Source organism: Dromiciops gliroides, chromosome 5, assembly GCF_019393635.1.
Source record: "Dromiciops gliroides isolate mDroGli1 chromosome 5, mDroGli1.pri, whole genome shotgun sequence".
Lineage (NCBI taxonomy): Eukaryota > Metazoa > Chordata > Mammalia > Microbiotheria > Microbiotheriidae > Dromiciops > Dromiciops gliroides.
In genome coordinates, this window is record NC_057865.1 from 155,689,600 (window position 1) to 155,705,030 (window position 15,431).

The following is a 15,431-nucleotide window of genomic DNA, read 5'->3' on the forward strand; positions in this document are numbered from 1 at the left end:
TGTGGGAATTTGTTCCAGACTACAGTAATCTTTTTGCCTGGACAGGTGCTTGCCAAAGTGTGCTGAATAAGGAGCATAAAACCATTAGTTTGTTTGGTCTTTACTGTTTATCAAATTTCTTCAGATGATCATAACCATCATGGCTCATAAAATCTTAGAGTTGTAAGGAATATTAGAGTATCCGTGGTCTAATATTTCATAAAATGGATAATTTTATTTCAGATCATCCTAACTGGCCTGACATTCCCATTCATTTATTGGAAAAGAATCCCATAGTTAGGTGTTCTCAAAGTTTAGTCTAAGGACCTTGGAGATTCCTGAGATTCTTTAATTGGGTCTTCAAGATCAAAACTATTTTCATAATAATACTAAAATATTATTTGCTTGTTAAAATGTGATTATATTTTACAACTACCTGGCTAGATTTTCTTCTTATACTTTATTTTTTTAAATCACAGTAGATTAAATGCAGAAGTACATGTAAGAATCCAGCTGTTTTCTATTAAGCCAAACATTTAAAAGATTGTGAATATATGTATTACATTAACATGTAATTGGGTTATTGTTTGTTTTTAAATGCTTTTGTAAATATATATTTGAAATTGAAGAGTTATCCCTGCAGATGATATGATGTTGTACTTAGAAAATCTTAGAGAATCAACTAAAAAGCTAGTTGAAATTAACAACTTTAGTAAAGTTGCAGGATACAAAATAAACCCACATAAATCATCAGCATTTCTATATATTACCAACAAAATCCAGCAACAACAGATAAAAAGAGCAATTCCATTTAAAATAACTGTGGGTAATATAAAATCCTTGGGAGTCTACCTGCCAAGATAAACACAGGAACTATATGACTAGAACTGCAAAACACTTTTCACTCAAATAAACTCATATCTAAACAATTGGAAAAAAAGTTGCTCATGGGTAGGCCAAGCCAATATAATAAAAATGACAATGCTACTTAAGTTAATTGATTTATTTCGTGTATACCAATCAAATTATCAAAAAATATTTTATTGAGTTAGAAAAAATAATAAAATTCATCTGAAAAACACAAAAGCTCAAGGATATCATGGGAATCAATGAAAAAATATGAAAGAATGTGGTCTAGCTACACCAGATCTCAAACTGTATTATAAATAAAACTAATGTAATCAAGATTACAAAGGAAGCAGAAAACTGGGAAAGAATTTTTGAAACAAGTATCTCTGATTAAGGCCTCATTTCTCAATTATTTAGAGAACTGAGTCAAATTTATAAAAATACAAGTCATTCCCCAAATGACAAATGGTCAAAAGATATGAAGAGGCAGTTTTCAGGCAAAGAAATCAAAGCTATCTATAATCATATGAAAAAATGCTCTAGATAACTATTGATCAGAGAAATTCAAATGAAAACAACTCTGAGGTATCATCTCACACTTATAAGAGTGGCAAATATAACAAAAAAGGAAAAGATTGGATGTTGGAGGTAATGTGGGAAAACTGGGACAGTAATCCACTACTGCTGGAGTTGTGAAAAGATTCAACAATTTTGGAGAATAATTTAGAACTATGACCAAAAGATATAGAACTAACCCTTTGATCCAGCAGTACCACTGCTAGGTTTGTATCCCAAAGATATCCCCCAAAAGAGAAAAAGACCTATTTGTACAAAAATATTTCTAGCAGCTCTTTTGGTGGTGGCTAATATTTAGAAATCAAAGGAATTCCCATCAATCGAGGAATGGCTAAACAAGCTGTGATATATAATGGTGATGCAATATTATTGTTCTATAAGAAATGACAAGCAGGATGATTTCAGAAAGGCCTGGAAAAACTTGTATGAACTGACGTATAGTGAGGTGAGCAGCACCAAGAAAACATTGTGTACAGAGACAGCAATATTGTTTGTTAAAGAACTGTAGATGACAACTATTCTCAGGATTAATGCAATGATCCAAGACAATCTGAATGAACTACTGATGAAACATACTATCTACCTCCAAAGGAAGAATTGATATTGATTGAACATAAACTGAAGCATGCTATCTTTCCCTTTCTTTCATTTTTTCTTTTATTCAAGTTTTCATGTACAGAATCACTAATATGGTAATGTTTTACATAATTACACATGTATAACCCATGTCCGATTGCTTACTGCCTCAGCTATGGGGGAGGGAGGAAAGAGGAATAAAATTTGGAACTTAAAACTCTAAATAAAGAAGTTTATTATTTTAAAAAAGAAATTGATCAGTTATAATTTCTATTCCGATAAGTAGACATAACCCACAAAATAGAAGCTCTTTGGGGCTGTTAATTTTTAAGTTTGTAAAGGGGCCCTAAGACTAAAATGTTTAAAAATTTCTTCCATGGACCATTTGAAGACGATGATATAGACAGGACTATATGATGACAATTTTGTGCTTATGCATGTATAACTCGAGAAATGCTAAACCTATTTTTTTCCTGAAATCTTAACTAAACAGAAGCTTTTTAGGGAGCCCCGGGTTTAATATTTCTTTCCTAATTTTCCCTTATAAGGTTCTCTTTCATTCACTCTACATGTACCTTCTTTTTACCTGTTTTCATATGCTGTGCCTCACCCTGCTAAAATATAAGCTCCATGGGGCCAGCTAGGTGGCACAGTGGATAAAGCACTGGTCCTGGATTCAGGAGGACCTGAGTTCAAATCTGGCCTCAGACACTTGACACTTACTAGCTGTGTGACCCTGGGCAAGTCACTTAACTCTTGTCGCCCCACAAAAAAAAATAATAAAATAAAATAAAATATAAACTCCTTAGGAACAGGTACAGTTTCTGCCTTTCTTTTTTACCTATATTGTTTAGCACAGTGATTTATACACAGTAAGATCATATTAAATGCCCTCCCTTTATTGATTGTGATTTTGTCTGACATTATAAGGCAAATCATGAATGTTTTGTATAATCAAAAGTTTTATGTATTTTCTTTGTGAAACAATGGGTTTAATTACTTGATACTTATTACTATAAAATATATAGGCTATATCAGTATCACTTGAACAAGAGAGTCATAGTCATGTTTGCTTATTGAACTGACAAATGTCTAGGCTGAAAGCAGCTATTGTTGCTCCCAGTTTATTTTATAAAAATAAATCCAAGAAAAAGGATTATAATTTGTTAGCAAATTGTAACAAATTTCATATTAAATAGATAACACTTACCTCATTGAAATCATCTTTTGCATTGTAGTAGACAACTTCATTACTCTAAAGAAGAAAGAAAAGTTTTATTTGAAAAATGAAGTAAAATAACAAAATCAGTTGCTTAATCATAATGTATACTCTATATCCATTTTATAATATATTCCATCATTTTCCCCAGACAATATTCTATAGAGATTCATCTAGACTCAGTCCATCTTTCCTAAGAACATTAAAAGACTATATCAGTGATAAGTAGGAACATATATTTTACACAAGGGGATAAAATTACAGGAACCCAAGAACCATTTTTTTTTGTTTTTGTTTTTGTTTTTTTTCAAATGACAAATGAAGAATTCACAATGCAAAGTAGTGATATTCACTTCCTAAGTGATCTACTGTTCTATTTGATAATTCACAAGACTTACAAAATGGGCTAGTTAAATCCTTGCCAAAATTATGCCACTTTTCACCTCTCACCATTTAAATTATTACTAGTAAAATTATCATACTCAGTTGGGTAAAAGAGTTGGCTTATTCCTTTTCTTTTCTGTTCTTTTCCCACATAACTGTTCCCATATCACTCCTCTTCTAGCATAACTAAACAGCATCTTTTACATTTTATTAGATGTTTACTCTCTACCCATTTATTAAATGTTAGTATTTCCTGCACTGAATTTTGAATGGGGAAGACAATATGTACCTATTTTGTAATTCACAAGATACATATGGAATAGATACAAGATAACTTTAGAAGGGAAAGCACAGATAAGTGGGAGGGATCCCAAAGATCTCCTATAGAAGGTGACACTAGAGACAAATCTTAAAGGAATTGGGAGTTCTAAGAAGTAGACTCTAGGAGGAAAAGCATTACAAGAATGGGGAACAGTTAGAGCCAAGGGCTGAAGACATGACATAGAATACCAGGTATAAAGGAACAGTAAATGGCCAGTATGGGTGGACAATATAATCTGTGTGAGGGAGTACTATGTATGAAGAGTAGAAATAGAGAAAGGGGGGCGGTGTGGGGGAAGTTTTAAATGTCTAACATTGTAGCTTCTCTTTGAGCCTAGAAATAAGTTGCTGATAACGTTTAATGGGTGCTGGAGAAAATTGGGGTGAGGTAGTGACATGATAGGAAAACCATTCTGGCTGTGTGGAGGACAAGAATAATGTAGGGAAAGACTTGAGGTGGGGAGAACACTTGGGAGATCATTAGAATAGTCATGGGGAAAAAAGTGATAAGGGACTTTACAAGATATTATAGAGATAGAAGAGACGACATTTGGTAACTTCTGAAGTAAGAGATGAATGAATAGAAGCAGGTGTAGATGACACCAGGGTTGTGGACCTGAGTAAAGAAAGGAATGGTGTTGCCTTCAACAGTGAAGCCAGCTTCTCCATATCCTTGTTGTAGTCATTTATGGCTATCAGAAGACTTTTTCTCGTGATTTCAGGATGTTTACATATTAGTCTCTAGACTACCTCTCATTTCTATCTCTGGGAGCTTTAGTATCCATACCACTTCTCCAAGTTCCTCAACCTCCTTAATTTCTATAACCTCCATCCTCACTTCCTTACTTTAGGAAAGTACTGTCATGGCCACATGTTAAATGTTTTCAGAAAGATCAGTCTGTGACCTTGATCTTTTTTCCTTCCAATTTCCTCCCAGAATTTCATAATGATCATTTTACTCTCTTGTATCTTTCCTATGTCCTTGTACACAGGCTTCTTCCCCTCTTCCTATTGACAAATTCAAGTTTCCCAGGTATAGCAACAAAAACCAACAACAAAACATAAAAAGTCCAACTCCAAATGGTCTTCCTTCTCTCTCTCTCTCTCTCTCTCTCTCTCTCTCTTTTTTTTTTTTTAGTGAGGCAATTGGGGTTAAGTGACTTGCCCAGGGTCACACAGCTAGTAAGTGTTAAGTGTCTGAGGCCGGATTTGAACTCAGGTACTCCTGAATCCAGGGCCGGTGCTCTATCCATTGCGCCACCTAGCTGCCCCTTCCTTCTCTCTTAAATGACCATACTCTCTCTCCTCCTTTCCACTGCCAATTTTTTTTCCTTGAAAGTGGCTCTCATTTATTTCTTCCACTTTCTCTCCACTCTCTTACTTCTCAATGCACTATAATTTACTTTCTCCCTCCACCACTATACAGGCAATACTCCCTTGAAGGCCAGGTACTCAGTTATTTCCACATTAAATGATCTTTTCTCACTTCTCATATTCCATTATTTCCTTCCTTCCTTCCTTCCTCCCTTCCTTTTTTGGCAGAACATGATACTATTCATCACTCCATCTTTCTCCAAAGGATTATATTCTTTACTTTTTTTCCTCACCTACTAATTTTCTCCCCACCTCTCTCTGGAAGTACCAACTCAACATTTTGAATGACTATTCTCTCCCCATGAGTTCATTGTCAATGGATGTCACCCCCTTTTTCTTTAAACTTTTTAGTCTTCTTTAGAACAAAGAAACTATTCAAAATGAGTTTCTTGCTCTTTACTTCCTAAAAGGTCAAAGAACAGATTCTACAATGAAGATTTCCAGTCAATTTCATTTAAAATTATTAAAATATATAGATATCATAATAAAAACAAATAACTCAGAGACATAATCTCCAAAGGAAGATAACTGGCAAAAAAAATTGGAATACTTTTGATTTGCATTACCACACACATACACACATTACTTCCAAAGCTATGCATCTTTGGATTTTTGCAAGAATTAGAAAAGAATGCCTGGAGAATTGAAAGAGTCATAAATGTTCTCATTCATAATACTTTCCAATTAAAATGGGTTTTATGTCAAGGAAGAAATGTGACACCAGTGCTTATTGCATACAAAAAGATACCAAGAGAATACATTTTCCCACCTGAGACCAAACCTAATTGTTAGTTCATTGATCCCTCTATATAACATCGATTTGTAACTAGAAGATGAATTTTAATTTAAAAAATAGTTTGCAGGGAAAAAAGTTAAAAATGGTGTTTTCATTTTGTTTTGGACTTTTCAACTTACTTTTAAAATAGAAAATGTAAAACTGAAAAAAGATTTAATTTATATTCAGCATATTTAACATTATCTTCTTTCTTAAGATTCCTGAAAGATCTACATGACTACATTCAAGAACTCTGTCAACAAAATTAAAAAGGAACATTCTGATTTTTATAAAGCTAAAAATTCAAGGTAGGAATATTAAAATGAATCAACAAATAAAAGGAATTAGGTAGTTTATTCTACACATGGCTACTAGAACAGTAGTTCAGGTTTGCTAAGTTGATAGGCAGTTGCTTATGAACTACCAAGTTCAGTATCCACTGGATGTTTTGCACTATATAAAAATAAGATCACTTCTAGTAACACCCTACTTTGATGCATACCTTATTGTGGTATGAAGTTCATCTTGGCTTATCAAAGGATGTATCAATAGAGTGAAAGCTATAGTAAGTTCTATCAACCTAGAAAGCTGATAAGGGCACAGTGATATATTGTGTGATCTGAAGACCAGATAGCTAAGCACAGAGACATCACCAGAAAACTGGCTATAGGGTAGTACATTTTTCTTGACAATGGAAGCTTTTAAGGGGTTGAAATCCATTAGTGGGAGTGTCCAAACTCATAAAAGCATGAGTCCTTATATATAAAATCATAAGACCAAAGATATTGTAGTCACTGGATAGCACATATCAAAATGTGTCAAATAAAAAACAATTGTTAGCTTGATCCTAGTCCCTGGATCAATAAGGTGGAAAATAGACATACTTTATCAATCACTTGATACACTGCCATTCCTAGCACAGTGCCTTGCCCAGAAGCAGACATTCAATAAATATTTGTTGAACTTGATTTGAACTGAAGCATCACTCCTTAAGCTGGGGCTGAAGATAAAAATAAAAATGGAAGCAAAGAAACTCCATTCTCAGTTGAGGGTTCCTAAGAGCTACTTGTATCTGCAGTTTTTGAGTCCACCTTCTACTTGATGCATTATCATTTTCCAAAAGCATTCTACAAAGTCCCTAAAAACTTCAAAGAAAATATTGTTTATTTACTAACTATATATATGCATATATATTTTACACATATTACAAATAAATATTATATGATAATACATATAGGTATGATAGTATAACAGTAACAACTATACTAAAATATATACAATAATTAGTTATATTTATATATACTATAGCATATACAGTCTATATATACTATACCGCATACATATATATATGTATGTGTATACATAAATATAAATATAAATATATTTGCATTTTCCCTAATTTAAAAAATATTGCATGATCTATAATTCAATAAAATCAGTTCTTCATTCACATAAACAAAACAAAAATCTCTAGAAATAAATGCCTTCAAGTTATTTGATGTCAGACAATGACTATGGATCTTACTCAGAGTCTAACCTTGAGGGAAGGGCCATTTCTCTCCAACCCCTTTTATTAAAAAAAGAAAATGAAAAAAAAGAAGGGTTATGAATGGTTTAGAGATGTCACAAAAGGTAACAAGCATGTCAGTCACCTAGCCACATCAAGTATTTGACTTCTTTCCCTTTTTTCCTCCCATCTTCCATCCCTTTTTTTCCCCAGGGCAATGAGGGTTAAGTGACTTGCCCAACTTGTTATAGTTGGATTGATTTTCTTATTTCTTTCATGTCTGACAAATCTCCACTCATTCTCTGTGAGAAAGGAATTAGTTACTCTAGTAACTTAAATAAGTAAACTTTAAAACTATGGCATGTAGACAAACTGATAAGGACTGGGTGAGGGGGGAAACTGAGTCATCTGATTTTGTTAAAGCATGGCTTTGTTACTCCATTATCCTTCTGGTAAAATGGCCAAATACAAATCATAAAACAATATCAACTTTTAAGGCTATATTTCACTAGCTTTGATACAGGAAAAAATGGCTTTCAAAGTATTATTGTCCAAGGAAGTCTACAAAAGCCACTAATGCAATTCATAGATCAGTTAAGTCTTCAGAGAACTATTTTTCATAATTTAACCACTGCCATCTGACAAGAATAAATTGTTTTATTCCTGATTTTCAACCAAGTAGTTTAGTTATTTATTAACTCTTTGACACAAATTTATCCAAATGTTCTAAGCTAATATAATATTGTAGCTTGCTTAAAGTTGAAAACATTTTTATGCAAGCCAGAAGACAAATTATTTTTGCCTCTATGTCTACTGGGAGACAAGAATTAGGTCTAAGCAAAACAAGACTATCCATCATAAAAATATATATTGTGAGTGATAGCACTCTGTACTCACTTTCCTAGGGAAGCTCTCGGCTCTGATGGATAATTTATATGGAAAATTTCTAGCATATGCACAAGGTATCACCTGCTATTGGGGCTTGGCCAGGGACAATACTATAACACAGGATCTGTGAATAAGCATTTCACAGTCAGAACCTTAAATATATTACAAACATAAAAAGCAAAAGGAGATTAACTTCAACTCCAATTTACTAATTCTATTTTTTGGCTACCCGCAGATCTTTAGCTTGCCAATTTTTTGGTGACTAGATTGTCTGCTGAAGTCACTTATCTTACTGTTGGTCTTTATTATGCCACAGATCTGGCCATGAAGCAAATCCCATGAGCATTCAGAGCAGTATTCTTTACAAAATGAGTTATGTTAATATGTCCTACCTGCCAAGATACAAGCTGTTTAACCCAAATCATTCATATACCATAGTTTCTGATTAACATATCTAGGCAGAGATCTGGGCAACCATACAGATGTTCAAGTCATAAATGAAAATATTGCCCACATTTTCACAAATCAATATAAGTTAAAAGATACTACTATAACAGGGTTTTCCCCCCTTTCTGTAAGTAAAATTTAAGAGGAGAAAACAGTAGAAGCTATATTATCTAGAAAGCAAATTTAGGAGTAAATATCACAGAACCAATCAAATTTATATACTTATTGGCTAGATCAGGTTCTTATGTGTAGATTAATGATAAATATTGAAAAATGGTAAATAGTAAATATAAAGAGGAATGACTCTTTGGATGGTTTCCTAAAGTTGTATGCAGATATGCTGTGTGAATGGATCAGAAACTAAATTTTTATCTACTTTCCCATTTCCAGTCAGCAAGATGGCCATTCTATGCAACAGAGCAGTGAGAATATGGAAATACTGATTCTCACCACTGATGATCATGTTAATCATATAAGCCAGATACTGGCATTCCATACTTGGGTGTTTTTTAGGCCTCTTATGATCCTAGTAATTTACAGAAATAACATGGAAATGAAAGGGAATACGTAACAACTTCCATACTTATTCTTTAACCTACCATCAAAATCCAAAATTCTAACTGGCTAGAAAAGATGATGGGAATTTCATACCTAGAATCTTTTTTTTTTTTTTTTTTGGTGAGGCAATTGGGGCTACGTGACTTGCCTAGGGTCACACAGCTAATAATTGTTAAGTGTCTGAGGCTGGATTTGAACTCATGTCCTCCTAATTCAGGGCCGGTGCTCTATCCACTGCACCATCTAGCTGCCCCACCTAATTGAATATTGAGAAGGAAAATATGGATCTTTTAAATCAAATGATTACAAATTATTTCAACACTAAATTCTAGGAATATATCCTTCCACTTTATTTTTATTTAATGTCCGTTATATACCAAGAAATGGATGTCTTATAGACAACTTAAAATCAACATATCCAAAATTACATTGTCTCTCCCCAAAAGCCTTCCCTCTTCTTAACCTCCCTATTACTGTCAAGAGGTATAACCATCTTCTTGGTCAAATGATCTACCAGTCAAATTGTCAACCTTAGATGCTCATATTCTCTCTCTGCTCCCCCATCCCATTATCCAACTGGTTGACAAGTCCTCTCAATTCTACCCTTGCTTTATCTTTTGCACTTGTCTCCTCTCTTCATTGATGTTGTTAACACCCATTCTTCAACATTTCACACCTGAAATATTGCAATAGACTTCTGGCTTGCCTCCTTGCCTCAATTCTCTTTCCACTCTGGTCTCCTAATGAAAAGAATCTCATGTGTGACTATTTAATAAACTACTGTGACCTCTACCACCTCCAGAGTGAAACAAAATCCTTTAACTTTTGTTTTTGTTTTTGTTTTTTTTGCTTTTTGCTGGGCAATGAGGGTGAAGTGACTTGCCCAGGGTCACACAGCTAGTAAGAATCAAGTGTCAGAAGTTGGATTTGAACTCAGGTACTCCTGAATCCAGGGTCAGTGCTTTATCCACTGCACCACCTAGCTGTCCCCTAATCCTTTAACTTTTAAAGCACTTCATAACCTAGCCCCTTCCTACCTTTTCAGTCATTTTATACCTTACTTTTCTCTATGTACCCAGTGATTGTGGCAACACCACCACCACCACCTAACACAAACTCTCTTGCTCTTCCACAAACAAGTTACTCCATCTCCCAACTAGGCACATTTTCTCTGACTTGTCCTCATGCCTAGAATTCTCTCCTTCCTCACCTCTACTTCTTAATTTCCCTCTACTCAGATAAAATCTTTTCCTAGTCCTCAGTGTTAGTGCCTTCCTTCTAAGATTAGCTAATTGATCCTCTATCTTGTATGTATATATTTTTTTCATGCTGTCTCCCTTTCCCTCTACCTCTCACATTCCCTCCTAGAATGTGAGCTTCTTGAGAACAGGGGGTATTTTTGCCTTTCTTTGTAATCCTAGGATTTAGCACAGTGCCTGACACATAGCAAATGCTTGATAACTTTTCTTGACTTTTAAAACCGCCCCACTAAGTCCATTATTTTATGTACTAATGGAAACTGCTAGAAAATTTTTATTCATAACCTTTTTCTCCATTATGTCCTTACCTAATTTAGGAAAGTAACCATGATTATAATTGTTATCCTATCCTCCTCCAAGTCAAACCTGCCATGGAAAATTAGATAAGGAGCAGGAATTTCAAAGTAAGCAAATGCTAGCCAGGGCAATGTATGCCATGGTCTTTGGGTGTCCCTTGGGAAAAACCTTGAAATTCTTTCTGAGTAACTTGGCTGTTACAACATCACTTCTGGGGTTAACACTCTCACTAGTATCATGGAATTACTTCTAAGAATCTCAAGTAAAAAAAAAAACCCTATAACTCCATCTGGGTTATCTCTAGATCTCTGAAGAGAGAAATAGTTGGTTATCCTCTCAGGATCCCATCTACTAATGAATGTTAGTTGCGTGTGCTATATCAAGAAATGGCTTATTATAAAAGGCATTTGATTTTGGTATAAGTTACAAATGGAAGCTAAATAAACATTTTCTCTTGATATTAGAAAACAAGTTCAATAATTTGCAATAATCTCTTGTGGTAAAAACAACATTAAATTTAGAATCAACAGACCATGGGTAAAATGTATGTGACCTTACTATGTGACCATAGGCAAGTAATTCAATATCTATGAGGCTAAATTTCCTTGTTTGTAAAATGAGAGTAAAACTAATTTCATAGCATAGGTTTTACAGGGTTCTAAAATTTAAATGAAATATTGAATAAAACAATATGTTAAAAAAAATAGAAAAGAATCTCCAAATTAGATGGGCTGGATTAGGGTGCAGGCTAGCTTTATTCAAATAATATCTTGAATGACCAGCTTAAAACAAAGGTGGAAAAGACAGAGGAATTCCTTCATGTTCAGTTATCACAAGAAGGAGAAATAGTGCATCTGAACAAATAAGAAATGCCATTACTTTGTGCATGGTAGAATTGTTTCAGTGCAACTAGCTCTTATCACTACAAACAGGCAAATCACAAGGATGCATGAAATTGATTAAAAGCATAAACATTTTTATGATGCTCCAATAAAATCAGAAACATATCTTCACAGTTTTATTAGCAATGACTTTATACTATTTTTGTCAATAGTATATGCGGGCCTAAGTGCAGCTAGGTGGTGCAGTGGATAAAGCACTGGCCCTGGATTCAGGAGGACCTGAGTGCAAATCTGACCTCAGACACTTGCCACAAGCTGTGTGACCCTGGGCAAGTCACTTAACCCTCACTATCCTGTAAAAAAAAATAGTATATGCAGGCCTAAGTCATATAACAATGCATTGGTGAACAGAGCACTGCAATCTCTACCCTTTAACTCAGATTAGAGGAAATAAGAGAAAATAATGAGTTATTAAAATATGAGGAGGGAAAAGTTGAAAACTCACTTACATGAATTCCAAAAATTCTATCTAATAATGAAATAAGCCACAAAAGCACATCAATATTTCAAATGATTTTTAAAGGAACAGGCATATTTAGCCTGGGATTCCAAAACACCATTTTGGAATATGTGAACAAGTATTCAATGAGCAGAGCAGTAGCAGTAGTTATGTCAAAACAAAGTAATTCAATAAAAGCTAATATAATTACATAGAACCAATACATTCCTCCACAGTACTTAATACAAAGCATTAAAAAAAGTTTTCAGGACAAGAACACAGTAGCATGTGTGCAGGAGTTACCATGAGTGTACTAAGAATCATATGAGAAAAAGTGAAATTATAAGGAAATAACCCTATGGAAAATTTTTAAACACCATCACGGCAGAAGAAATTTGAAAGACCTATTGAGGATCAGTGAAAAGGAATTAGAAAATAATATCAATATCTATATGATATAGATAGATAAATAGATAGATATAGATATCTTGAATGCCACTTGGCTCATTTCAAGGTCATATGGAAAGAAATCTGTAAAAACCTTCACCATAAAGAAAATATAAATCAGATAAAATGAGAAATGGAATGCCTGAACTTCTCTATATGTTGAATAAATGTGACATCAAGGGAGGTAACAAACTTTAGCTTCTCTGCAGTACTGTAAAGGTATGGGGCCAGATGAAATCCATGATTACTGGCTCAAATACTTCAGGATGGGTGCATGAATTACTAGAAAAACTCTTTATGAGCTTCCTCTAAGATCCAAGTTAGATTCCAACTATCTTAACAGAAGGCATTATGTATCTATTAGCAAAAATAGAATGCAGATTATGCAAGGAAATGGTAGAATTTGTAGAATGCTTCCTTTAAGTTTATAAAAATTTAACACCTAACTAAATATCTAGCATGACTTAGTGACCAAAATTATATAGCAGCCTATTATCTTTCATGATAAATCTCCATATTAAATATGCCTTATGATTCAAAATGTCTTAGAAGTAGGGATAGGGAACCCTCCAAGACCAAACAGGAAATAAAATCACAAAAGATGAAAATAGGCAATTTTGATCATATAAAAGTTTTACAAAACAAAAATAATAAAGCTAAAATTGGGAAGAAAACAGGTAATTGGGGAAAAGTCTGCAAAGAGATCAGAGGATCAATATCCAAAAATAAAAAAAAAATGTTAATAGCAACTCTTTTTGGTGATGGCGAGGAGGAAATAGACTAATTGAACAATGGCTTAACAAATTGTGATAGAGGGATGTAATGGAATATTAAATTTCCATAAGAAATTATGAAAGAGGGGGCAGCTAGGTGGCGCAGTGGATAGAGCAGCGGTCCTGGATTCAGGAGGACATGAGTTCAAATCCGACCTCAGTCACTTGACACACTTACTAGCTGTGTGACCCTGGGCTTAAACCCAATTGCCTCACCAAAAAAGAAAGAAAGAAAGAAAGAAAGAAAGAAAGAAAGAAAGAAAGAAAGAAAGAAAGAAAGAAAGAAAGAAAGAAAGAAAGAAAGAAAGAAAGAAAGAAAGAAAGAAAGAAAGAAAGAAAGAAAGAAAGAAAGAAAGAAAGAAAGAAAGAAAGAAAGAAAGAAAGAAAGAAAGAGATGGATTTAGAGAAAAAAACTGGAGAGACTTGTATGAACTGATGCAAAAAGAAATGATCAAAAGCAAGAAAAAAATTATGAAAAACAATACTCTAAATATATATGACTTTGAAAGACTTGAGAATTCTGATCAACACAAGGACTAATTATGATTTCAGAGGTTGGATGAATATTTCCCAGTTAAATTTTGTTTTTATTTTTGCATTTTTTGTTTTTTTGCAGGGCAATGAAGGTTAAGTGACTTGCCCAGGGTCACACAGCTAGTGTCAAGTGTCTGAGGCTGGATTTGAACTCAGGTCCTCCTTAATCCAAGGCCAGTGCTTTATCTACTGCACCACCTAGCTGCCGCCCCCCCCCCCCCCCGCCCCAGTTACATTTTAATCTGGTTTTACAGATGAAACTTTTGAGTGTTGTGAGGACCAATGTATCTTTTACACTTCTGGTCTACTGCATCACTGACCTTCCAACCTCCCAGATTCCCAACCTCGCTATAATCCTTTGCTTCTTCACTTTCCCTTATCTCATATCTCATTCAGTTCACAAAACTAACACCTTATATCCAATTCCTCTTCATTCATATAGTCACCACTCTACTTAATTCCCTTGGCACCTCTCACCTATAAGAGGGCTTGAACTAGGTCCACAGTCCTCTTATTTGGTCTCCTTCAATTTTTTTCCCTTTCAATTTACCCTTCACACAGGGGCCAAAGTGACTTTCTTAAAGTATTGGTATAATCATGTCACTTCTATACTCAAACTCTAGTAACTCATTATGTACTGTAAGATAAAATAAAAGCTTCTTTGATTGGCATTTAAAGGTCTTTATAATATGACCTCAAATTCCCTTTACAGCCCTATAAAGTGTTACTCTTCGCATACCCAGTCAAACCATCCTTGCTCTTTCTCACACAGCCCTGCTTCACTTAAATCCAATTCATTTGCAAGTCATGACATCACCTCCCCTGATCCTCTTCCAGAAGGAAGAAGCAGCAACCTATACAAAGTCTTTTCTGATTGCCCCCACTTTTTAGTGCCCTTCCTCTCCAGACTACTTTGTAGTGACCATATATTTGTTTGCTATACAATTGTTTATGCACATATCTCTCCAGTAAAACAAAGATCCTGGGGGCAGACAGTGTTTTTTGTTTTGACTTTATATCTTAAAAAAACCTTAGCAATGTGCCTGGGCCTAAGAAGACACTGTTTGTTGATTGCTAATTATTCCTCTTGTTATGCTAGAAGATAACAGGTTTACTTAATGTTCCAGCCTATAGTCTTTATCTCCCTACTAGACTAACAAGGAAAACTCTGTTTCTTAACATTGCTTTATAACTTTAAAGCAAAGGTCTTTGAAGCCCCTGGAAGAAGGGAGACCATGTCCAACCCAAGGTTACCAAATATGAACAATCATTAGAATTCTGAGTCTGGTAGCCAGGAAAACCTTCCCTTTCCTAAGGGAGAAGGAGA

At 34.4% G+C, this 15,431-nt stretch overlaps 1 protein-coding gene across 4 annotated transcripts in view; it reads right to left on the reverse strand.

The window, feature by feature from the left end:
* Positions 1-15,431, reverse strand: part of CACNA2D1 (calcium voltage-gated channel auxiliary subunit alpha2delta 1) — a 720,406-nt gene that overhangs the window by 288,894 nt on the left and 416,081 nt on the right. For all 4 annotated transcript variants that reach the window (XM_043965811.1, XM_043965813.1, XM_043965810.1 and 1 more), the window contains exon 5: positions 3,191-3,235. In XM_043965811.1, coding sequence (XP_043821746.1) covers positions 3,191-3,235 — 45 coding nt within the window. The remainder of the gene's footprint in view (positions 1-3,190; positions 3,236-15,431) is intronic.